General features: G+C 43.3%; 2 protein-coding genes and 1 long non-coding RNA gene across 3 annotated transcripts; all 3 read left to right on the top strand.

Moving 5' to 3' along the window:
* Positions 1 to 1,110: 1,110 nt before the first annotated feature.
* Positions 1,111 to 7,424, top strand: TSPO2 (translocator protein 2). Its single transcript, XM_038168421.2, has 6 exons — positions 1,111 to 2,306; positions 2,442 to 2,621; positions 3,055 to 3,136; positions 4,747 to 4,950; positions 5,391 to 5,529; positions 6,477 to 7,424. The coding sequence occupies exons 2-6, from the start codon at positions 2,534 to 2,536 to the stop codon at positions 6,657 to 6,659; spliced, it is 696 nt and encodes a 231-aa protein (XP_038024349.2). The 5' UTR covers positions 1,111 to 2,306; positions 2,442 to 2,533; the 3' UTR covers positions 6,660 to 7,424.
* A 7,295-nt stretch (positions 7,425 to 14,719) lies between these two features.
* On the top strand, positions 14,720 to 24,486 carry APOBEC2 (apolipoprotein B mRNA editing enzyme catalytic subunit 2). Its single transcript, XM_005026827.6, has 3 exons — positions 14,720 to 15,095; positions 22,719 to 23,266; positions 23,842 to 24,486. Exons 1-2 carry the CDS (start codon positions 14,968 to 14,970, stop codon positions 23,257 to 23,259), a joined length of 669 nt encoding a protein of 222 aa, XP_005026884.1. The 5' UTR covers positions 14,720 to 14,967; the 3' UTR covers positions 23,260 to 23,266; positions 23,842 to 24,486.
* On the top strand, positions 15,102 to 20,602 carry LOC119713962 (uncharacterized). The gene is made up of 2 exons (XR_005261111.2): positions 15,102 to 19,834; positions 20,378 to 20,602. It is a non-coding gene; the product is annotated as an uncharacterized lncRNA (long non-coding RNA).
* Positions 24,487 to 24,521: the final 35 nt, after the last annotated feature.

Below are 24,521 nucleotides of genomic sequence, written 5' to 3'. Positions count from 1 at the left end.
GTGTTGGGTGAGCACCGGAGCTGCAGCCACGGCTGTGCCTGCTCCTCTCTGCAGGCAGGGAGCAAGCACAGGCTGAGCCCTAGGAAATAAAGGAGGTTTTTCTGCTGTTAATCTCCGAACAGAGCTATTCCTGTGATTAGCCATAATCAGCCAGGACAGAGAAAGGACTTTGTGTTTTACAGAGGGGCCAATGCCACTGTGCATCCAGACACAGCCCAGACTGCACGCAGCAATGTCCCGCAAGAGATATAGAAAACTGTACTTTATCCCTAAGATCAGTTTTAAAATTCCCTCTAGTGGAGAAAAAGTTGAAATTCAAAATGCATGGCTCTGCTAGCCAGGCAATCCACACCCAAGTTCCCAGTGGCTTGCAGGTCTTGTGCTGCACAGCCCAAGTAGAAAAGGAACAACTGAAAACTCGTAAATCATTCCATATTATCTCGGTTTGTTAACTTAACAGAACAATATTTTTAAGGACAATTTTGTTTTCTATTAAAAAACTATTGTTATTTTAATTTTTGGAACAAAACAACATGTGAACCTGAAAAATGAAGTATTTTATTTTGCAGTGCCAAGGCTGGCAGGTTTGAGTTTTTCAGTTGCGTGGTGACTGTCACAAGTGTTCCTCCCTGGCCACCGCCGTGTCCTCTGCGGCAGCTCTGCGAGCGCACTGGCTGATCAGTGGCAGACAAACCAGGCCGACTTTATTGCCGATGTAAATCAGAGAAGCTCCGCTGGCTTCGTGGAGCACTGCAGATTTATGCCAGGAGCTGACCTGGCATCTCTATTTTCAAAACTAGGGCAGATTGAAATATGCTGTTTTTCAATAATATATTCAGGTTAACAGGGCTTTTATATTTGGGCAATTAATCTTGCATAGACTGAAAACCTCTTGGGACAACGTGCGAAGGTTGCTAAGAAGAAGAAAACAAACACAGTTGTGTAACTCAGCTCTCCCAGGTCTCTTCTTTCATGAAAACATATTGCAGTGATACAACAGTGACCTAAAATCCACTAATAATATTACTTTAATATACAGATGCACATCAAGATACAATATAGAACTGATTTTACTAAGAGGTAATATTACCTCATCTTGTCTTACTGTAAAATGAATCAAAGCAGAAATATTGAGGCATAAATCTATGGTAACAAAGGGAAAACAGTATTGTGCTAGAGAAAGTCCTTCTGGTTTATTGCAAGACTCTTCTGTTCTGTAGCATGTGCACAGACGTGTCGGTGTGCCTGCACGTGTGCCCGTGCTGTATCTGAAATCGGTCTGGGGCTCACCAAAGGCTCTCCCTGACCTGATCCTTGTCTTTCACCACTCCCTCTCGCTGTCTGTTCTGTGCATCCACCAGCAGCCCTACGACCATCTGCCAGCATCTTCAACTCATAAACACCGTAACAGATGCGATTCAGAAGTCCAGACGAGTGAGGTATGCCCTAACTTTGTGTTTCGGAAACAGACACCTGCCCAGGCGATGCCACCTCATCTGCTACGATCCAGCCCACTGTGATCCACTTTGGGCAGATCCGTTACATATCCCATTTTTCCACGTACCTCCATGTCTTTTCCTACCCCTTTCTTTGCTACAAAGCCCAAGTAAGACGGATACATGAATTACAGGTTATTTTTTCCCCCCTTTTTGCATTTCCTCTTCTCCTGGAGTATCACCCCCAACTTCACAGGGTTACCAAAATCCTTGTGATTTAACCCCCAGTTCTTAATTCTTGCAGCCTCTAAAATAACTCGGGAATTCAACCGTTACATTTTGAGCAGCTAAGTAATCAAGTTCTGTGCCCAAGCCCAGGAAAGGAAATGCTACCAGCTAAAACCTGTCGAATTGCTGGCTCTGTGACAAGGCTGCTGAGGCGTCCAGAAGGCAGCACCCACCAGCACCCTGCAGGATGGCTGCTTCAGCACCCAGGCAGCGGCAAAGTGGCCACATGCAGTGCAAAATGCTCTGTTGCAGAACGCAGCCGCCTCGGTGCATGTCAGGAGTTTCCAGTCACAAATAGCAACAGACTCTGAAGGGATGTGCAGGTGGCTACTGCTTGATTAATGTGCGTGGCATCTGTTATTTCAAAGGGGCAATTACAGTATATAAACACGCTACCTCCATAGCACTGTATTGATTTGTGCTGGCTGAAAACCTTTGCGGTTATTTTTTCCTTTCTCCTCCCACAAAAAATAATTTTCTTCTGAGCCCAATAAAAGAGAAGATCTCGTTGGTTCTGTGTCATAACAGTACTACTGCATTCTGCTAGGAACCAGCCATCCTGCATCCGGCCATGAAATTCAGGTAATGACCCATAACCGAAGTAAATTAGTGTTTAATTCCCCATCCCTCGCAGACAGCTTACTAATGGAAATTGATTTCTAGCTTTTTTCTTTTTCATTTAGCATGCTCATGTAATGTCTTTATTTTAAATTCAAGTGGTTCCCAGCGATTTTTAGCCCAAAGGCTGGTGGACAGGCAACCATGGGAAGCATTTCGTTCACCAGCAGTCTGTTGAACATTCCCTGGGGATGGCAGAGGCCCTTGCAGGCACAGTGGGCTCCTTCTGCCCTGCACTCACACCCCTGGATGTCTGCACACTCTGGGCCAGATCCTCAGGTGGAGTAAATCAGTATAGCTCATACCCTTGCACAGAATTCACACTGTTATGCCCTGGATCCCTTACCCAAAGCTGTTGTACAATTAGCACGCTCTTGCATGACATGCTTTGTATGTTTGCATGGGCAATGCACTCCCTGCCAGACCAAAGGGTGCTGTTCTGTCCCATAAAGTCACCCTCTGTCCTACAGGCATGATGCTCATCCTCAAACCAAGCCCAGCGCCTCACTTGTGGCATTGCTGTGGTGTTTGCAGCCAAAAGCTAGGCTTGCCCCCCCCCCCCCAGCTGCTCACCCACTGCTGAGGATCCTTGTAATTCTTGCTGAATTTGGGCTCTGTGGTGTAATCTGACACAGCCACCAGTGCGCACGCATACACACCCTTTTTTCTGCTGTTTAGGTAAAACTCAGCTGATGTTCCCTTCATTGTATAGAAGCACCAGCACTACAAGCAGAAGCTGGCCTTGGATGTCCAACCCTTTTTCTTTGCGAGGGAGAGAAAGGTGGTAAGAGACGGTAAGTTTTTTTATAGCTCAGACTCCATAATTACACCAACTATGAGGCAAAACAAGATATAAAAAATTATTTGCAACCTTCAGTTACAATTATTTGCAACCTTCAGTTACTTCTGCAACCTCCCAGCTTCAAAAGAATTGGGAAGGGGTAAAAATCTGCTTTACCCTGTTTGCTATGGAAGTACCATGAGAAGAACTGAAACTCAGCTGCTGCTGTTTTACACTTTAAAAGCAGGACTAGCAGCTATTATTTCTCTCAGTGTCTGGTTGATTTTCTGGTCCCACAGACACTTTAATAGTGCTATAAATTGTCTGGTAAGGGAATTGTTAGTTAGAGATAGTGTCTGGCGTATTTGTTCCTTATTGATGTATAAACTGGCTTGTGTGTGTTTCTGAAGACGAACGCTTTGTAGCAGGATGATAATAATAACAATTAGCATAGGCTATAGCAAAGTGTTAATTGTGGATTAGACTCCCAAACAGAGAAGCATATGCAGATCAGTCCTCTCCTTGTGCTCCCTGCTCCTCCGACTGGTGTTCAGAATGCGAGGGATGTTTCTCAGGATGAGGGAATTTTCTGTGCCTCCTTCTCTCTTCTTGCACTGCAAAAACCAAATCTTTCCTGAGTGTATTTGTTCAGGTGCTTTATGTGCTGATGCACTAAACTTCTATGCTCCTGGAGAATCCTGTGTGTTATTCCTGATGAATGCTAATTTGGCTTAAATTCCTTCATGGATCAAAAGGGAAGGCAAATGCGGAGACAGATGGAGGAGGGACACAAGACTGTCAGGTTCACAGCCTTATTGAGGATAATGACAGGGGAATGAAATGCTAGACTTTACCAGAGCTGTTTTGTGCGGAAGCATAATGTAATTATTAAAATAAATTTCTGTTCCTTCTTTTTATGCAATCTGGCTGTGGTTAGACTGTGAGCAAATTAAGAAACTTATCCTGTGCCTCAGTTTACCTGTTTACAGAGGCAAGAATCCACCTCTTCCTGCTGGAACTGTAGGGAGGATTAAACAAGGTTCACTGAGCACTTAAAATCTTCTGTAAGGACATTGTCTTGTTATAGACCTCATTTAAAATAAAAAGCCATGGTGACAAATTAGATGAAGTCAGAATGGACTGGGTTTTCTGGGCATGATCCGTGTCTGGGTTTTCATATTCAGAAGAGCATGCAGAGGAGAGATAACAGCTCTACTGAGATGCGTAGCCTCCGTGAACGTACATTGAAGTTTGTATGCTGTCTGACTTAGGCATTCAGAGGAGGAATGATAAAAGTAACCGCAGTCTTGTCTTCCAAGAATATAACCACCTTAGGTGAACCATGCCACATATAGATTGTAAGAACCCGGGAAATAAATAACAGTGGGGTGAGGGGTCTTTGGTTAGTAGATCAAGGAGAGAATGTAACCATGACAGAAATAATTATCTCTACTTCCCAAATTGGGCAGAGAGAAGTCAGTAGCAGAGCTGAATGCAATATTAAATACTTATCTTAGCCACTAAAGTGGAACATAGGCAATTAGAGGAAAAGCTTGGAAGATCAAAGTAGGAAAAAATATCCCTTCAAAGTGATAATCAATTATTGTTTTTAACCTACAATAGGCAAAAGGCTACTTCAAGCTGCCAAGAAAGGATGTGGGCTTATACTGTTGGTTTTACTGTCCTACCTCATGTTGGAGGTTTCCTTGGCTGGTTCTTTAATCGGAAGGAAATACCTGTTTGGTACGAGAAGCTGAAAAAGCCTTCGTGGTGTCCATCCCGCAAAGTATTTCCTCTTGCTTGGACAGTCCTGTACACTGGCATGGGGTAAGTTCTGCCTACCACTCCCCATCTCGTCCTACTGTCATCAGTCAATTCAAACTCTCATTTGCTTTTGTGAGACACATTTTCTCTCAGTCAGCAGGGCACATCAGGTATGCTTACTCCCAGATGATGAAGTACAGCCTGAGCCACCTTCTGAGTTGAGTTCCTCAGGTTTGGGCTGCAGGCTGTGCTTTTGGCCAGGGACACAGCCTGCACTTAGCACTGTGACAGGTTACTAAGAACAGCCACTGCCCTAGGGAAATCATACGAGCCACACCAGTATGGCACAGATGATGGGTCTGGGAGCAGGGAGGCATGGAAGCATTTGTCATGCAAATATAACAAATCCTTACTGCGGGACAATCTTTCCTGAGAAGAGTTTGTCTACATTGTGGGCTCACTCACTTCAGGACAGCAAAACACTAATGTTTCCCTTTTCACAGCTATGCCTCCTACCTGATATGGAATGACCTGGGCGGCTGCAGCAGCAAAGCTGTCATCCCGCTCGGCCTCTACGGGGCTCAGCTGGCCCTGAACTGGGCTTGGCCGCCCTTCTTCTTCGGTGCACGCAACCTGAAGATGGTAATGTATCTGGCCATCCATTCTGCTGTTGGAGGCGTGTTTGCTGGTGTCTCTGCCACGGTTTTGGAGCTTGTTTAGAGGATTTCTACCTAGCATTACACAGCTGTAAAGAGAGCGATAAGAAGAGCTTTTACTCTGATATAATTCATGCTGCACCTGGTTGTAGACAATGGTATCAGTCCCTTCCACTCCTTGCCCTGTCTTGTCATTCAGATAGCCAGCCCTACCAGAGCAGGGCGGGAGATCCAAAAGTCAATAGCCCAGCTGCTGCATCTTCTAGATGAGGACTTGGGGGGAGAGATAAGGCCCCCTCACAGTCACACCCTGTCCCAGCAAGCAGCTAAGTTAGCATCTCTGTGGGGGCAGACTAGCTGTGAGCAGCTTACTGAGCAATTATTTTAATAATTGAGCTTACTGATACGATGCAAGGTGCATAGCAGAGCATGTTGGGGGAATATGCATGAAGCTTAGACATAGCATGGCAGAGCTGGACATGTGCTATATCCAAGAAGCATTTATCTCAGGTGCCAAGGCCTGGAGATCACAGAGTGGGATGCGTGTTTCCATCTGAACTTTGCCATTTTCTGTGTTAAAGATACATTTAGAAAGTTTACGTGATAGTAACCATTGGTACTGACATAAGCATGTTTCTGATCTGTCTGCATAGGCATTATCAGCAGAAGGTGCCAGTGATCATCACAAACAGCATGGTATATTCGTCTGAGGAACATGATAGCAAAAAATTAAAATTGGTCTTTGCTCCTGGTGTGATACATTCAGGTCTCACTCACTTGAGTCCAGGCTTTAGGATCAGCATAGGTGACTTCTCAGTGTTAAATCTTCCTGATTCCTATTCCTTCTCGCCGCCTTTAGTAGGAGTGTTTATAATCTTGCTGTATGTTCCCACGAGTGAGCATCACACTAATTTTCTTCTTTCTGCTCTCCAGGCACTGATTGACATCCTGTGCTTAGACAGCCTGGCGATAGGCATGATGTGCTCCTGGTACCGCATCAACAAGGTAGCGACACTACTGATGGTGCCTTACCTGGGCTGGCTGGCCATGGCCACTTGTCTCACCCTTCGCATCTGGAAGGACAACCCTGAGCAAAAACCAGGAAAGAGTGAATAAGAGCAGGACAGAAATGAAGGCATTTTGTGAAACCAAACTATGCTGATGTGAACAAAGATCTAGTAATTTGGGGCATCCATTCTGGGACAGGCAGAACATGCCTCCTCCTCCTTCCACCTTCACCATGGCTGTGTAAAATGAAGGTTTGCATCAAACACCTGTGTGCTCCTGTAAAATAACCACACTTCTTTGAGAACTTTTTTCCCACCACTGTTGAGGTTTTGGGGCTACAGCTGTATGATGACCATAATGCTATCAGGTCAAATTCCATTAGCCAAATTAGCATCTCATGATACAAGGGAAATTCAAAGTAGCAGTCCCGGACATCCTTCTGCACCGCTACCATTCCCCCAGAGAGCAGAACTTGTTCACACATGCGGGTAAATCCTATCTCCTCTTCTGGACCAAACAAAAATGCCCTTCACTGATGCACACCAATTTTAAAGGACTTGAGTTTTTGCTATTCTTGCTGTTGCTTCTTTTTCATGTATCACCTGGTTTGTGCTCTATACCATTAGCTTTTTATCAGTCAGACACTCAGAAAGCAGTAATCTGTCTTGCTCTGCTAGTGAAAGGGGACTTGGTACTTTGACTTCTATTTGTGGAGTATTGCACTTGTTGAGTTTCATGCTCCAAGATAAAGCAGCAATGATTAGAATGTAAATGCTTGTCCCAGAGAAAACCTCCTCCACCTTTGTGCACTATTCCTTACCAGAAAAGAAAGACTAATAAAAGTGCCTTTGGGGTTGGGGGGGGGGGGGGGGGGGAGGAACACATTAAAATATTTGTTTTCTTAAGTACAGAAACACAAGAGCTATTTTAAAATTCAAGAACTTGCTCACCCTGTCCTGAGAGTTGTAACTATACGACTGGCAAAAAGTCTCATGCCCAGGCTGTAGGAGGCAGTACAGGTACCTCATCCCAGTCTTTCCACTCCTGAATATTATTCATTGGGAAAGGATAAAATACAAGCATTTCTAGAGAAATAGGACCAAGCCATGAAACAGAATCAGATATGAAATGTGAATGGACTAGCCCTTGTCTATCCTTTATTCTAGCCCTTGCATTTGAGAGATCTGAACGTTAGATGTTGCCATCTAAGAAAATATTTACTTTTTTTTTTTTTTTTTTTTAATCAATAGAAGCAATTTATGTGAAGAAAAGTAGTAAGTGAATCCTCTCTGGCAGCTGATTAGATTAAGGTGTGTGGGTTTACTTGCAAAGGTTTTTGGGTACAGAGGCTTAGATGAGGATGTAAAATAAAAATGTATTTGCTTTCAATAAAACCAAGCCACTTTTGTTTGGGAAAATAAATAAATCCAAGTTACTCTTGTTTTACTGCTTTGGCACTAGTTTTGCAAAAGGGACTCAAGAAATTCAAGGGAATCTGCCTGGAGTCTGTGAGCTGTGCTCGTGAACCAAAGAGAATGGGATAAGCAGCAGGGTTCTGCAGGGCTCCAGCAGCCAGACTCACTCCTCAGTGTGTTTTAGGAGCAAATGGGGTGGGTTTGGAGCCTAAAAGTCCCAAAGGTGCCTTCAGCTGGGGTCCCGCAAAGCAGAGACACTCCCACGCTGCAGGGATGCAGGAGCTGCATCCCTGTAATGGGCTCTTCCATTGTATCTCACCCACACATTCAAGGTAAGGAACCTAATTCTCGCTGGCCCCTTTAAACAGCAGCAGCTCTGGGTTTGGGGTCCTTCCCAAGTCATGTCAAACCTGATTTTCGGAGATGCTGAATGTTCCTGTGTCCAACTCCTGTAAATGGAATAGCTAGGTGCTCAGCATGACTGAAAGCTAAGCCCAAGAGAAACAAATACCAGCAGCTGAGTGCAGATGAAATTTGTGGTGCTTTTTAAAATTTGGCCATATATCTTGTTCTGTCATTTTGATCCCATCCATTATTTTTCCCTTCTAGCTAAAGGACACCTTTATTCAGGACTGCTGCTGCAAGCATATTGCTGTAATCTCCTGAGTAAAAGCTGCATAAGAACAGGCCATTGAATAGATGTGACTGTAAGCAGTAGGACTATAAAGCAGTGAGCACTGCAAGCAGCACCAGGAAAATCATAAGCCACTTTTTTAAACTTAAAAAAAAAAAAAAAATCTTACATATTTCGGGACTTTATATAACCGTGTGTTACCACTCATCTTATTTACAGTGATGCCATGTCTGTGTCTTCCAGAAAGCCACATGCCAAAGGACATGAAGACATAAATTACTGCTTTCTAAAAAGAAACTAATATCTGGCCTGGAGATTCAATTCAGTGGAGTTAAGAATGATTTAGGGCAGCTGAACACCATCATGCCTATCCTTTCCTAGTTAGCACGGGAAAGCCATGGAGAACAGAGATGAGCAGAGCCATCTAGTGAATCCAGGAGGAATAAGGCAGGTCTTTGCAGTGTTCTCCGTGTTTCAAAAGCGGAAGAGTATTATTTAAATCACATCTAAGTCGTTAACTGACTTTCGACCTGGTTCAAACTTGCAATGTTTTTATAACAGTCCCAAATTAAATATATGGATGGATATTTGAACAGCTTTCAGAATTACTCCACTTTTCCCCTCTTCCTATTTTTTTTTCCTGCAGGTAAAGTAAAATCTTGAATTAAAAATAATAGATCTTTATTAACTTTTCATGTTTGTCTTCCCCTTTTTCCCAGTTGGTGTGACTAGCTGACTTCTTGTCTTTATTTCAGTTCTTCTTCCTTCCAGTCCACCTGAAAGCACACTAATAGTTTCTCTTTCCTGCTTGCATTTTCTTGCAGGCAGCAAAAATAGCAAGTGTTCCTATGTGTAATATACATAACAGCTAGCCATCAATTGCAAAGTTAAATTCAGCAAAGCACCCTCTTGTATTAATATTTAAAGCACCATTTAACGTATCTGCAATTTAAGCAGCTATACTGAAACCCTTTGCATAAAAATAGTTAATGATGTTCCAAAGTCAGCCATCTAGAAGATTTCTTATTTATATTGTGCAGTGCAGAGCAGACCCAGACCCTGCCCTTGTGGGTTTCGTGTCAGTGCAACCTAATGGGGCTCATCCTAATTTTTCCCCAGGAAAGCCCAGAGAGAGCATGGAGAAGTTTTGCTTATGCTACCATAAAGCAGGCAGCTGGCAGGCTGGATCCGTATCACCTTAGCAGGCACACAAGGTGTTTGTCCAGCCCCCCTAAATTAGCTTTGGGAATGGATACCATATCCTGCCCCAGTGTCAGGGAACATTCATAACCCACGGCAGGACATGTCGTGGTCTACATGATTCAAGCGGTGACTCAGACAAAGGCCGTGCATTCATGACAGTTTTCACAGGGTCGTGGCATTTATAGAAGAGCCACCTCTCAGATCACCATGTCTAATGATGATCCCTCTCTTCAGGCCTCAGACAGTCTTTCCAGAAAGCTGTATTTGATATTAAACTGACTGTACACTTGATCTTAGCCCAAAAGGCACATCCCCTGCTTGCTGGATACATGGTATTTGTGCATAAAACAAAATCTTTCTGCCTTTCAGCCCAGCCGCTTTCTCTAACCCTTGTCTCATTCAATAATTTACCAGCTGTTCCAGAAAATACTCCAGCTTCGGTAGTAAGGAACTTTAATTGACGTGCTGGTGTCTGCAGCTATGTTAAAATATAGTCAAGTGTTGGAGAGGATGTGCTGCTGTGTGTGTGTAAACTTTAAAGAGCTGACTCGTTAGCACTGAGTGGTGCTGAGCATCAACTCCTGGGGCTTTGAGCACCTGCAGCATGGCTGGGGCTGACCTTCCTCTTGAACCGCTCCCTGGAAAACTGCAGCAGACTCCCAGCAGGAAGGAGGATGTGCCGCTTGGAGCTGCCATTACCTTCCAGTTGGACTTTGAATTAATCGGACAGCCAGCAGTGCCTGCCAACAAAGCAGACTCCTTCCCAGCTCCACGGTTGTGTAGTAACGGGTGTGCAAGTGTTGGGATCAAAGGCCAAGGACACCCAGGTTTCAAGTGTGAAGATAAGGAAGGCAAGGAGGCAAGAGCATCGCTTATCTCTGCATGCATCATGGCTCGTTTCAGCCCTGGTGTAGTTCTTTTCACAGGGAACTCACGTCCTGTACAGGGGGACGTGGGCCCTGGCTGGGCTGGGCTGAACCCTGTGGGATTCTGCAGCAGCTGACACCAGTGTTTCCCTACCCCTTCCCCTAAACCTTGGCAGTATTGTCCTGCAGTGCAGTGAAAGGGACAGGTGAGGGCCTCCAGGGGCTGAGGGAAGGAAAGCTGCCTCTGCACATCACTGTCAGAGTGTTTATTTATTTATCACGTAACGGTAGTTACAGCCGGAAAAAGCAGGAGGGGGATTGCTGCCAGACAATGTATCTAGGGAGATGTTTTGTTACTGCCACCAGCTGTCCCTTTGGAATAGAGAGCACTTCTGAGCCATGACTCATACAGCCAGTGTCTTATTACACTCTCCCATTTAGCCAAAAATGTTCCTTCAGCCCAAGAATGCAATAAAAGCTTCCTTTTCCTGGCAAGGACTTTCACAGTCAGGTGATCAGCAAAGGAGAAGAAGCATTTTAACTTCAGGAAAGGAACTTCTGCTGTAATTAGAGGACCAGCAGATAACCTGCCTGAGAGGTCAAGGGAATACTCCTTTAAGACAAGAAAAAGTCATCAGATTATTTCAAGATACTGTAAAGTCAGTGGAAAAACTCGTCTGGACTTGGACAGATGCACAATCAGATCTTAACATGCAAGACAGCAGCAAAGCCAGAATCAAATCTCCCAGAAGAGGCTGACACCTCAGCCTTCCCTTGCTAGCAGTCCCCTCTGCTGGCAGCTTTCCCACTGCAGAGAGCTCTTCAAGTCTTACTGCGGATTTGGTGACTTTGAGGTCTACTCCTTTCCACACTCCATCTAGCTCTGCTCAGGCATTCTGGCCTCAATGCCCCAAAAGGGTAAATGCAGAACCTTTAAAATACAGGGGGGGCAGACTGCCAGATGCTGCGGGACAGATCTGCCACAGGATGGAGAATGGGCTTGGGCAGGAACACACAGCTTGGGTTTGTGCCCCTGAGAGGGAAGCAGCTGAATGGCCGATCTTGTGTCTGCAGTGCAGGGCTGTCGGAGGTTTCCCCAGACATGAAGTGCAGCTGCTGAAGGGGATTTGTTTAAGTGGGAAGAGTCCTCACCTACCGGCTGCATCCAGCTGCTAGGCTGCAGGGCAGTGCTGGAGACGAGCAGGATTTAGCCCTTGCTGCAGAGGAGTGAATGAGGAGAGGCAGTGGGCTGATTCTTGTGTGAGACCTGACACGTGCAGATCTCGTGTACCTCTTCCGTGATCGAACAGTGATTCCACTGTGCAAGGCTCTCAGAGCAACACAGAATTCATAGGCAACTAAATAAAACATTATATCAATGAGGAGAGGGGCAGTGTGGAAGGAAACCTGGGTAAAAATTCTGGTTGGAAGCACCATGATTTTAGTTACCCTAAGTGCCTTAGGGAGATCCTTGCGTGAGGGTAACTGCGTCCCTTCCCCAGCTCCTTCTCTGAATTAGCTACTGGGAAAAATATTTCCATCACTGACTTGTGTCATTAGGCCGATGCACGCACGCTCTCGTACACACGCACACTTCGGGGGAACTCGGGTCATTTAAAAACAACTGAACAGAACTGATCAAAGCTTTCATTCCTAAGGCTCTAATGCAAAATGTCAGATTGACAGCAACTCGGTGGTGTCGCCTTATATTTTTGGCACAGGCAGACGCTGTAGGGGGGGGGGGGATCATGCACTGCCCTAGATGGAGCTGCGAAGCAGCTGGGGAAGGGCTGGACAGAGGTAGAGTCTCTGTGCCACATTCCGGAGATTAGATAGGAGCTCAGGCCTGAACTCCACAGAAGGGCCAGGCCAGTGAAAGCTAAAGGCTGTAGGAAAAAATGGGACCCTAACAGTCGCGAGCTTCCAAAAATAAAGAAAAGTGGGTCAGAGGGACTGGAGAGGGGCTGGAGTGCGTTTTCAAAATACAGGGGGGAGAAGGAGACAAGCTGTCACTCATTAAGAGAGGATCCCCTTCCCCAAAAACACTGCCTGAAATGTCAAAGGTGAGAGTAATTGGACAAGGGAGTTGGAATTTGAACATAGTTACCAGGCAAGAGGAAAAACACTACACCTGCTCTCCAGGAAAGTATTTTAAGCTTAAAAATAAATAAAACCTTGCACCATGAAAACGAAAGATGTATGTTCTGCAGATAGGATGTCTTGGAACTTGTCAAATCCTTCATAGCGCCGTTGTCACAATACTCTCTGTGCCAGCTATGCCAGTCATCAAATAAACAACTTTCTCATCACTAGCAAACAGAGTGGGAGTAAAAGGGTGGGTGGTGTGCCCTGTCCCCAGAGTGCATTTCAACGATGCTACTAATGATGAACTACAAAGGGTATTGTGATTCTCACAGAAGTGCGGAAAGGCAGGCTGCTGTTAGCAAGGGGCTTGAAAAAGTAGTCAGAAGGCAAATTATCTGCCTAATGGCATAAATTCATTTCACTTTAGTGAGAGTGCAGAACCCTTAGGAGTTGCCTCCAATGGTATTGTAAAGACTGCATTTTGGCTGAAAGCAGGTACTCACGCTTGATTTCTGCAAAGAGCAAGCCATCTTTAAATCAAACAGCAGGTTTCCCACTAAGTACAGACTGAACACTCAAATATAGCTTAATATTGCATATTTATCCAAGTCTTGATGGTGGGTTCTGAGCTAAATCCAGAACCCAGGATCCTGGAGGTTTGATTTCAAATAAGCTTTGGCTAAATCTTGAGTTCTGCACAACTACGCACTTTCTATTTACTTCCAGTCTCGTGTCATGGCAGGATTAGTCTCTGAGAAAAATCATACTGAGGTTTTCATCAGGCTTGGCTCATATGGGATTTATACAACCCTTAAGTGAATTAAATTGTGAGAAATTGGAAGAATTTCATATAATTCTGAATTTAAAAGAGACAATCCTCCCAAACCAAACATATAAAACCCTTTTCAGAGCTCATGTGAATCTTAGATTAACCCTGAGTATCCTTCTGAGCTACTGCAGCCTCTTCAAAAAAAAATCTGCTTGATATAGTGCCAAGCAAACCAAACATCCCCAACTTTTGATAATATATAGTCCTTATAGTCCTTCTCATTTCTTTGTATGAAAGACAGATTCCACCCCCACATGAGGTCAGACAAATCACCTTACCCGAATGTCTCCAGTACTCTGTTCTTAACACACCGTTCACACCAGGCCCAAACATTACTGCACGACCTCCAGGTCCTCACACAGACACAATTCACTTCTCATCACACCTCCACAGCCTCCTGTCCTTCTGATTCTTTGGCTCCTGTGCAATCACTCATTGAACACCTGCAACCACTGCAGCAGCAAAGAGGAAAGAAACAAAAGAATACTGCAGGAATCACTAAGCCCATCAATTTTTCAAGTCCTTACTCTTAGCTATGTTATCACACCCAGTGCAGTGGGCATTTCTCAAACATTCAGGCAGGGATGAGAAAAAATAACAGAACAATGTGCAGATGTTCAGCTCCTGCAAAAGAAATACTGTCCCGCTGTGAATTATAAGCCTGACTTCAGGATATTTAGGATAAAGTCTGGTTAGCATTTTTGCTGATGCGATCTGTAACACCAATTTCCACAAGCCCAAGGATTTCATCCTGTTCAGCTCCTGTTTTCTGTGTCCTTCCGTGGAAGAGAAGGGTGGAAGGAAAGAACTCCTGCTCCTCTAGACACCCCTGCTGTGACTCTCCAGGTGGCTCATGAGGCTGAATCCACGACAATGGGGATTTTTCAGCAAATCAAATGTGGGCCACCCCTTTCCCCTCTTGCCTGAGCCAAAACAGTGGTTCTTCAAGGTTAGTAAAATAATAAGCTGGCAAATGAAGGCAGACGGAGACCCTGCCAGCTCTGCACCTTGCCAGCTATCTGTCATGCTAATGGATAAACAGACACTGATGCTTCCATGATTTTCCATCCATTGCTTAGCCCACCCACAACGAAGTCGTCACTTAATTTTAAATTAAAAAGGAAGCACGACGGATTGATAAAAAGGCCTAGTGAAAGCTAGGGAAGGAGACGACATCTGAGAGCCCTCGGTCACCCTACCCCATCCAGCCTCTGTCGTTGCTGCTTTGTTCCATATTTAGCCCCTGACAACTGTGTGTAGTGCAGGAACTCCCAGCTCTGTTTTTTTTTCCCTCCCCCCTCTGCTGTCTCTGCTCCCTGAGAGCTTTCAGAAATTGCTTTATTTTTCCCCGTGGCCTTAACTTACTGTCCCTATACCCAAGAAGATGGCAGAAAAGCAGGAGGAGCCCAGCAACGCCCAGAACGGTGAACCTGACAACGCAGAAGAGGGCGAGGGAAAAAAGAAGAAGAAGGTGAAGCGGGAAGACCTGCCACCCTTCGAAATTGTGACGGGGTAAGAGGTTTAGCTATAAAGAGGGTGCAAAAGACTGAAACTTTTTGGCAGGGATCTTCAAAGGTCCCTGCCTCAGCTTTGGTGCTGGGTAATTAAAGGTGGTACCTTAAGCCAGTGCACTTCTGAGTAGTCTTAAATGGTTTAAGTACGGCTTTCGTTGTGGGATTTTGTTAAAAGTTTCAGTGCATTTTACAGGGGATGAATTCACCCCAAGCAGGCAGGCAGCCAAATCCATTTGTTTTCATACAAGCAGGTCTGTTTCCACAGTACTCACCAATTCCCTCATAGTGCACTGCAATGGGGTGACTTGCCTGACAATGAAGGGATGGAAGGTATGGGTCCTTGATGAATGCTGAATATTGATTTCTTGGTGTGATCAGTGGCTCTTGTCTGAAAGTTTCTCTGTCTGTGGATTAGGAAAAATACTCCTGCTATGGCTGATTTACTTTATGGACCTAAGGGACAGTTTTTTCAAGAGAGTCAAAAGTCCACATTTTCAAGGGCTCCACACCCACAGCTGGAACCTGACTTTCAAAAAGCCAAACTCACAGAAGGGCACCAAAACAATAGGCAGTTTTCAAGACTGCAAAGCAGCAAGCAGCTCCTTTTGTTCCAGGGAGCCTGGCCTTTGAAAGAGGCAGATATAACGGAGATCTGCTAGGAAGCTGAACTCTGTCAGATGTAATTGACAGCTGCAAGTAGAAAAAACTGTGTAATCTGCTATCTCTAAGCATTTCAAAATGCTCGTTGTAGTAGTATCAAGATGCCCTATGTAGCTCTTCCCTCTAGACTCCCTCAGAAGTCACCAAGGCAGTGCTCCCAGCATATAACCCAAAACTACTATTTCTTCCAGCTGCTGGTATGCAAACCTCAGGCCAGACTCTAAAATACCACTTGGAATCTTTCTGTTTGTGACAGGGCTACTGGTAAGAAAGGCTCCACAAATAAAATTTGGTTGGCATTTCTGAAAAGCATGCATGAGTTTTCATCTCACACAATTGGGTTATGTTCCTGTATGGGGGTGAAAAAACAATTTTCTTCTTAAAAAAACGTATGTTCTGAAAATCACTTCTTGTGGTGGGGCTGTTCACAGCCTTTAGTCTCTGTCGTGCACAATCATGCAAATAATACATCTGCTAGAACACGGACAGAAAAGCACTTTCCTCTGCTATGAACTAAGCCTGGACTAATGACAAACGTGGTGACAACTCCTAAATGCATAGAACACGTACTAAATGAATCTCATCAGGAAATTATGTTTTTTCAGCCATAGAGCACTCAACTTGCAATTAGCACTGCCACGGAATTGGGCAGTATCTTCAAACTTCCTTGCTAACCCCAACAACCTGGGTAGGAACCGGTGTGCTAACTGTGGCTGGAAAAATAATAATAATAATAAAAAACCTTTCATAGTGCTATGTTGCAATGAAAAGATTTGTTGGAATTACAATGCTGTTACACATTTTGGCAGGACTTTCTACACTTAAAAGGCAGAAGCAGGAATGTGAGGGGTGATGTGTCTGCAGAAAGAAAGGGTTAACAATAGGAAAGCAAATTCCTGAGGTTTAGGAGGCAGCCACACTGCTGGAACCTTACCAGGGCACAAGGACTAGGGCAAGATCCCCAGGTGACACAAGGCAGTCTCAGGTAAGGCTTTTCTACAAATGAGTTAAAGTCTGTGCTGTGGATCTACGTATGTTAAGCTGTGAAAATCAGCTAGTACCATTTCATACGCTGATACCAAGCAAGGCAAGAATTTAAGTTTCCAAAATGAAAGTACTCGCACGTTTGGTGAGGGACCCTAGAGCTGTCAGTATGTGATTATTTGTTCTGTGATCATTGTAACACTATTTGGAAAGTGTTTAGAAAAATCTGGTGAATTCCTGCAGGACTCATGACCAAGTATCCCCTGATAATTAGCTTATTATCGGTATGCTGGCTATTAAAGGTGAGAATGAGGAAGTAAAGCAGAAATCCCAAAAGGCCCTGAAAGAGATAAAGAAAAAGCCAGCAATTTCTACTTTCATTTTAAGGACCCCGTCAGTACAGGCTGTGCCTCAACCTGGTTTGATCACTGTTTGGATTTTCTAATTATTTAGGAATTTTCAGCCAATAAAGACAGTTATGTGAATTATGAGAAAACACATAACTGCAACTGTGCAAGCACTTAAATTCAATTACACTGTCTACTACTCAAGCATTTCAGTTTTAGCCCTTGGATTAGGGGCATCTTGTGACACACAGCCAAGTTTTCAAGCTGAGGCTTACAGCCCAGGCTGGCTTACATGAAAAAAGCTGGGAACCTAATCACTCTGTTTAAGAACATTAAGCCCCCCCATGTTTTTGTCAACACAGCCCTGGATAAATATAAGCCCCTGCTGTGTACGTTTCATGACATTTAAGGAGACACATTTATTTACACTTTACCCAGGGTGTAAATGAGGTTCCTCCTAGCAGTGATAAACCCTTGGTTCCTCCTAGAGCTGATCATTAGACTTTCTATAATCAATGAGCCCAGCATGAGTATGTTTATTTGTGAACAGTTGTTGAAGAGCAAGCAAAAGGACACTGTTTTATAGGCTCCAGTATCTTAAGACCAAGTATAAATACTCACCAAAAAACATGTAAATGTAAAGAATATGTCCTACTAGTTTACTGCAGTTTTTAGACAATCCCACATTTTTATTCTCTCATTCTCTTCTCCTACCTGCCATGCAATGGCACAGGGCATTGTGACCATGCTGGGCAGCTGCTGCATTCCTCCAGTCTACCTTATTTCAAGGTACTTAAATACGCATTACAGATTGAGGTTCTTGCCTCAAAGTTTCAATATTTTCATATTAATGTGATCTAACAGATCACAAAACAGCCTTTCTACTACCCAGGACAAGCACTTGGATAAATTAGGCTTGAGATGGTTAGAAAACCCCTAAAGAGCACCATTTAATGACCTCCACAGAAGCAGGAAAAATAATATTTCAGCTTTTACCTTCCCATATACCACAAGTGAGCTGTGACCACCTGCACCTTATCATTAGAACAGATGATTTTTAGGAGCACTCCAACAGTGTGGTGCCTGTAAATAATTTAAAGGAACCTTCCATATACATAAACCTCATGTGCAAGTCCTAAAACAAATATGATGCCAGTAAGGAGAGCGAAATGGCAACAAAACATCTTCTCTAACTGAAAAAAAAAAAAAAAAAAAAAAAAAAGCAGAAAAGCAATTAGCCTAGTTACTGAAATCGGTGGTATTCGTGCATTTTAATAAGATTATACAGCTACATGCAAGACAACACAATTTTTATGTTTGGCGTCTATAGCAGCGCAGCTTCCAGCATAAGAAATACAAGAACTGACTTGCATCTCCTTGTTATATTTTGTTGGCATTCCCTTTTTCTAAGGTTAGGGAAAAAAAAAAAAAAAAAAAGAAAGTAAAAAAGGGTAAAATAAGGATAATATTAACATTCATAAGCTACCTGCCATTCAATCATGGGAAAACAGGCTTGCCAAGAACTAGTGATTTACTCAGGAATAGAAAGAAAGCAATTCAAAACTAGATCTCAGTTTCCAAAGAAGCAGGCTTTGTTTTTCATAGCAGATGACACAGCTATTTCAGGGATGTATTTTGATTTGCAATTGCTTGTAAAGTGTCTTAAGCTACCCAAGCAAACACCACGATACTTCATTTTGCAGTCAGTTATTAGGGTCATCTGCCAGGCACTCTGTAACTCCAAGGAGAGATTATGCAGCACACAGCATCCAAACACATCTCCAATCTTACAGCACACATGGTTCCTTCTTTCCCATTCTTTCACTGCTGCATCACTTGCTGTGGGGCTTTCCTGTTACGCAGAGACACCAGCCTCGAGTCCCCACTGCTAGGAAGAGTCACGTAGCAAGGACGCAGCTAAGCCCAGCCAGGGCTCATGTTTACCATTCACACTTGTGCCAAAATGTCCTCCCTTGTCTGGTTTAGATGGGATTAAGGAGATTCTTGCTAACTAGCAAACAGTTTATTGGTTGATTCTGTATCCATGATCAACAAGTTTTCCAAGCTGTCAGCCAATTACTTAGACTTGAAAAATGTCCTTGGCTTTGTTTGAGTTCTTTATCAGAAACTTACTAATTAAATTGATGCATATTCCATGCTGCTAGGAGAACAGATTGAGGTGAACATTGCAGATAATCTTAGACACCTAGCCGATAAGCAAGAAGTTTGTCTAGAAAGCCCAGCTAAAGCCAGCAGTGAGTGAATACATCCTGGAGCAGTCCACTGTTGTTTAAGCTGTTCATCAAAACGTACTGACTTAATTTCATCACTGATGTCACCGCTTTGCAGTCAAGAGACTTAAATCAGGAATGAACTCCCGTGTGACTCTGATGCGATACATTTAGATATATGATGTTATTTTAAAACAACTTACTGCAGCCTCACAAACTTACCTTTGAAACAAGGCAATGGGTAGCTTGTTGGTCACACTCAATTGGACTTTCAAAAATATCTTTAAAAAATAATTAAATCATTAACTGAAGAATCATTAATTATCTAGGATATAAAGCAGGAAAAGTGCTACTCTCCAAAGGATGTACTTTTTTTTTAATAGCCTCAAAGAACAAGACAAAAGGAGTTCAGGGAATAAGAGGCGCTATGCTGAATTAGAGTCTGGTAACGCTGTTAATGAAATCAATGGAAGCCTTGCAATTCATCCTAAAGAAAATGCGACTAGCTCTAGTAGGTAAGTCGTATGAAGTAAGGGAACAGATGGAAAACACTAAGAAATTGAAGTTAAAGCAGTCTTTCTGGGTAGTTTAGAAGCTCTGCATAGTAGTGCAAACTTCCCTTACGTAGGCCTGTGGAAACTCTCAATGCAAGCCAGAGAACCACAAACCAAATCACACCAGAACAGAATGATTATTTGCTTAATAATAAAAATAAAAGCCTAAAACAGTAACAGCATGGAAAGGTCCCAAACAGGCTTTTCTATTGTTTAAGTCCCGTCTTGTATAGAACTGATTGAAGCAGAACTGAACAGTGTAAGCACTTAATACAGTTAAAAAAGCAGCTGAAAACCTGCTTCTAGTAATATTTTTTCAAGTCAGACTTGTACTCTGAACTTGCAATCTTATGAATCAACTAAATGCAAAAGGAATTGTGGTGTTCCTTGACTGACAGCAACAGTAGATATTCCCAGCATAGCTGCAACGCTCTGAACTAAATCATTTTGACTCATACATCTTGTTACATTTTGAAGACTAATGATCTTCTTCTCTCCGTACAGAGCACAACTGCCAACCTAACCACAGCAACTCTCGCGCTATCTGGCTGCTATAGCACACTGATATTCCAAGTGAAGTTGTTCATCTGTAAAATCGTGCTGTTGGGAAATCCAAACCAGAAGTGTGAACTGTAACTCCAGGCCTTTTACTGCGAATGTGCGTAGCAGGCCCAAATGCACCCTAGATACTACTGTGGTATCATAAAAAATTAAATAGGGAGGCTGTTCTTTTATGGTTTAACTTTCTCAAAAGCCAAAAAAGCCAGAGGACTTTGGCAGCAAGAATCTCTGGCTGCGACAAGTATGGATATATACATACCAGTGAAGTTTTGAAACTCTGTTAAGTGGAATTAAACATTTATGGAAGAATGCATTTAGGTGTTTAGAGCAGCACAGCTAAAGCAGCTTGATGATAGCTATAATTTACTCAAAGTTATGTTTTTAGATACCACACTATTACTAATCCTTTCCTATGCAAAAATCCATTTGCTTTCAGTACGTACTGCAGCATTTGCAGCCAGGTATTACATAACTCCCCAATGCCTGGTCCCCACACTGGTCTTTCTGTTGAGCCATTCCCATTCCAGTCACCTTGATTTGGGGAACACCATGCTGTTTCGGGTGTTTCATACAGTCCTATCCTTACACCCTGTAGAAGTGTAGCCTTATCCATTACACTCTACAGGAAGACATCCACTGATTTTATAGGGCATCAGATTCAGCCCTTCACAGGCAGTCCTGATTCCTGACCTGCAACCACCCCCCATTTTCACTGTGGTGCAAAGCAGGGTTTACACCAGCAAGCTGACAGTGTGGTCCCTCTGATCCCACAGGACTAGGGGAGCACAGCATACTGATCTCGAGTCTATTCACCATTTGTTTCCATCATCTCTGGAGAAACCTTGTATGATGCTGCATCACAAATTCTTTCCCCTCAGCAGAACGACACTTTGCCACCTACTCCTGCAGCTTCGTTGCTCTCCCCAGTTAAAACTTCCAGGAGTCTCAGAATGTCTCTTGACCTTCATCTGCTGTACATCCTGGAGAGGTTTGACATTATAATCTGACTGGAGATGAGATGGGGAAGATTAACACTATCACTATTTTACAAAGATTCATTAGAGCTTCAGTGGGAATATCAAGGTTATAGGTCCACCTAAAGCTCAGATGAGAAGATTACAACATCCTGGAAGATTATTAGCATGCAATAAATGAAATGTTGTGTTACTACTTCTCATTATTTCGCTTTGGTTACTTTGCAGTCTTCACTTCCATCCTTTGTAGCATTTAGCAGGTCGCAAGGCACGTTGTCAGCATCTTTTCATCTCACATCCTTCGAGCACTGGTTCTTGTACTGATGTACTCCAGTTTGATGCTCCAGGGGACAATCACGAAAAGCTGGTACTCCATTAGAAATAAACAGGTACTTGGAGATGATGCAGCTTTCTTTTTTCACCTCTTCAATCAGTAGTACATAAAAGCATACACAGTATTTTAAGGAGCTACTTTCAACTTCCCTACATACACGTAACAGCAGACTACCCTGCTTGGGTGAAGGAACTGGAAACACATCTCGCTGTGATAGTTCACTTTGAATTATGACAGTTTAGAAACCCAAAAGGAAAAAGGCGCACAACAAATCAAAAAGAAGTGACTGAAGTTTATCAGTAGCTGCCTCATGGATACTATCAAACTTCAGTGGGAAAAACACTCCTTCAGAGCAAAATCACGCTTGATCTTAGAAACTCACATTTAGCTAAAGCCACAAAATAATCCTACTGAATATTAGCACTCAACTGGTTCTGGAAGAATAAAACCAGAACACGTATGAACTGCAGCTAGTCAGTCACACGTGCCTTTACTCAAAGGAAATTCAGACTGCAGAAGCACTGAGGGTAAAACATTAATTAGTAATGCCAGAGCTACCTGAACAATTAGGGCAACAGATCTCGCAGATTAACATTGCAGAAACATACTGACAGAAGAGTACAAATGGCCCAGAGTACAGTAAATTTTGTAGTCTCAAGAAATGTATTTAAGCAGCAACTAGTTCTTCAAGTACCTCTAAGCAGACAGCAGCAAAGCACAGCCCAAGTTTGTCAAAATTCAGAGAAAAAGACTGGGTGTTCGGAATGGGTCTGAAAGCCTTACCAGTAAAAGGAGCTGACCAACCAGTTGGTTTTAATGTGTTTTTGTCCTTTCCAAGGAAACGTCTCCTTTCAACACATGGCAAAAGACAGCCATGATAGATTGAACTGGACCAAGACCACACAGGAACTAAGCCAATGCTATAACCCTTTATTATCTGCCTCTGAGATGCTTCTCTCCTCTCCACTTTCTACAGGGAGCGCCTCCCAGCCATATTTTTCAAATTCCAGTTCAGGAACGTGGAATACAGCTCAGGCAGGAACAAAACCTTCCTGTGTTACGTTATCGAGACCCAAGGCAAAGAGTCAGTGACTTCTCGGGGCTACCTGGAAGATGAGCACGCAGCTGCCCACGCAGAAATTGCTTTCTTTAACACAATTTTGCCCAAGTGTGAATCAAGTCTCCGCTACAACGTCACCTGGTACGTCTCCTCCAGTCCCTGCGTGACCTGTGCTGATCGGATAACCGAGACCCTAAAGAAGAACAAGAACCTGCGCCTGACGATCATGGTAGGGCGCCTCTTCATGTGGGAAGAGCCAGAAATGCAGGCTGCTCTGAAAAAAATGAAGTCAGCTGGCTGCAAGCTGAGGATTATGAAGCCTCAAGACTTTGAGTATGTCTGGCAGAACTTTGTGGAACAGGAGGAAGGAGAGGAAGCAAAGGCTTTCGTGCCATGGGAGGACATTCAAGAGAACTTCCAGTATTATGAGGAAAAGCTGGCTGAGATTCTGCACTGAAGCTCACGTGAGTGAGGATTTCTATTTGCTCACCTAGCTCCTTATGTTAATATTAAATTCCTCTTTTTCTTCAGGTTGTTCAAGGCATAACAGAGTAATTTCCAATTACTGTTACTCCCATATGTACCCAGCTATGCTTGTCAGTACCAAAATACTGAGAATTCTCATAGGCAGTACCTTCCCCCCTTCAAAGGTATTAACGATACAATTGGCTTCTTCACAGCAGAAGCTTCAGGGATTGAAAGCTTGTTTCTCCCCTCAGAGTAAACACCTCCAGAAAAAAAAAAAAAAAAAAGATTTAAAAGGTAGGGTCACTAGACACAATAAAAATACCCGTTTCCTGCAGGCATGATACTCAAATGCATGTGAAAGCACAACAGAAACATACAAAAAAAATAGAATTTCCTCCGCCCCCAAACTCTAGCGCTCTGGAACAAAAACCGAAACAAAAATTATACACAAGGAAGTCAGTTATCATTACAATTCCTTTTTTAAGGGATAGTATCATCTTGGAGTCACCTATTTAAGTAGTGAAACACAAAAGCATGTGAAGCTTCTAACACACCTCTCTCTTCTTCACAGGACCAATTCAGAAAAGATCTGCGAAAAGAGATGTGGCAGACTTGACATCTAGCACACTCCTGCTTTCCAAAGCTTTGACTCCAGCAGACGCAGTACTAACTCCTGCAAGATTAGGCTCTGATGGACTACCAATACATGTACAACACCTCTGGTGTCTGGGATTTTCTGGTTTATTTTTTGTTCTTCTGCACTCAACCTTCCCTCTCCCCCCTCCTGAAACAAACCTGTGCTGCCTCTGCTGTAAGAAAAGGCAACGAACTGCATGGTTAAAGCCTTGAACAAAATGGATCGCAGTGGATCAACAGGACAAGGGTGTAGGCCTCGCATACCAGGACTACTTTAGGAGAAGAGATCATAGAACAAAGCTGCTGATTAGATAAATGTATCTAGAAAGAATATACTTCATAAATATTAAGAAAGAAAGGGAGTTAGGATGAATAAAAAAAATTATTCTTTGTCCTTCTCAATAATAGTAACTGTGATTTAAATTAGGGTTAACTCATCAATTGTACCATTATGATGGAGCCAACAGTACTTGATTTAAAATGCATCAAATACCTTTTTCCCCTTGTTCCATGATGTCTGTGATATAAAACTGGGAAAAGGAAAGTGAAATAAAATTGGAAGCCATTGAAAAGAAGTAAAGCATTGTTATTCCTTCTCTATTTCAAAGAGGCCCT

The sequence above is a fragment of the Anas platyrhynchos genome, chromosome 27 (genome assembly GCF_047663525.1).
Source record: "Anas platyrhynchos isolate ZD024472 breed Pekin duck chromosome 27, IASCAAS_PekinDuck_T2T, whole genome shotgun sequence".
Taxonomy (NCBI): domain Eukaryota; kingdom Metazoa; phylum Chordata; class Aves; order Anseriformes; family Anatidae; genus Anas; species Anas platyrhynchos.
This window is presented reverse-complemented; position numbering and strand designations above follow the sequence as displayed.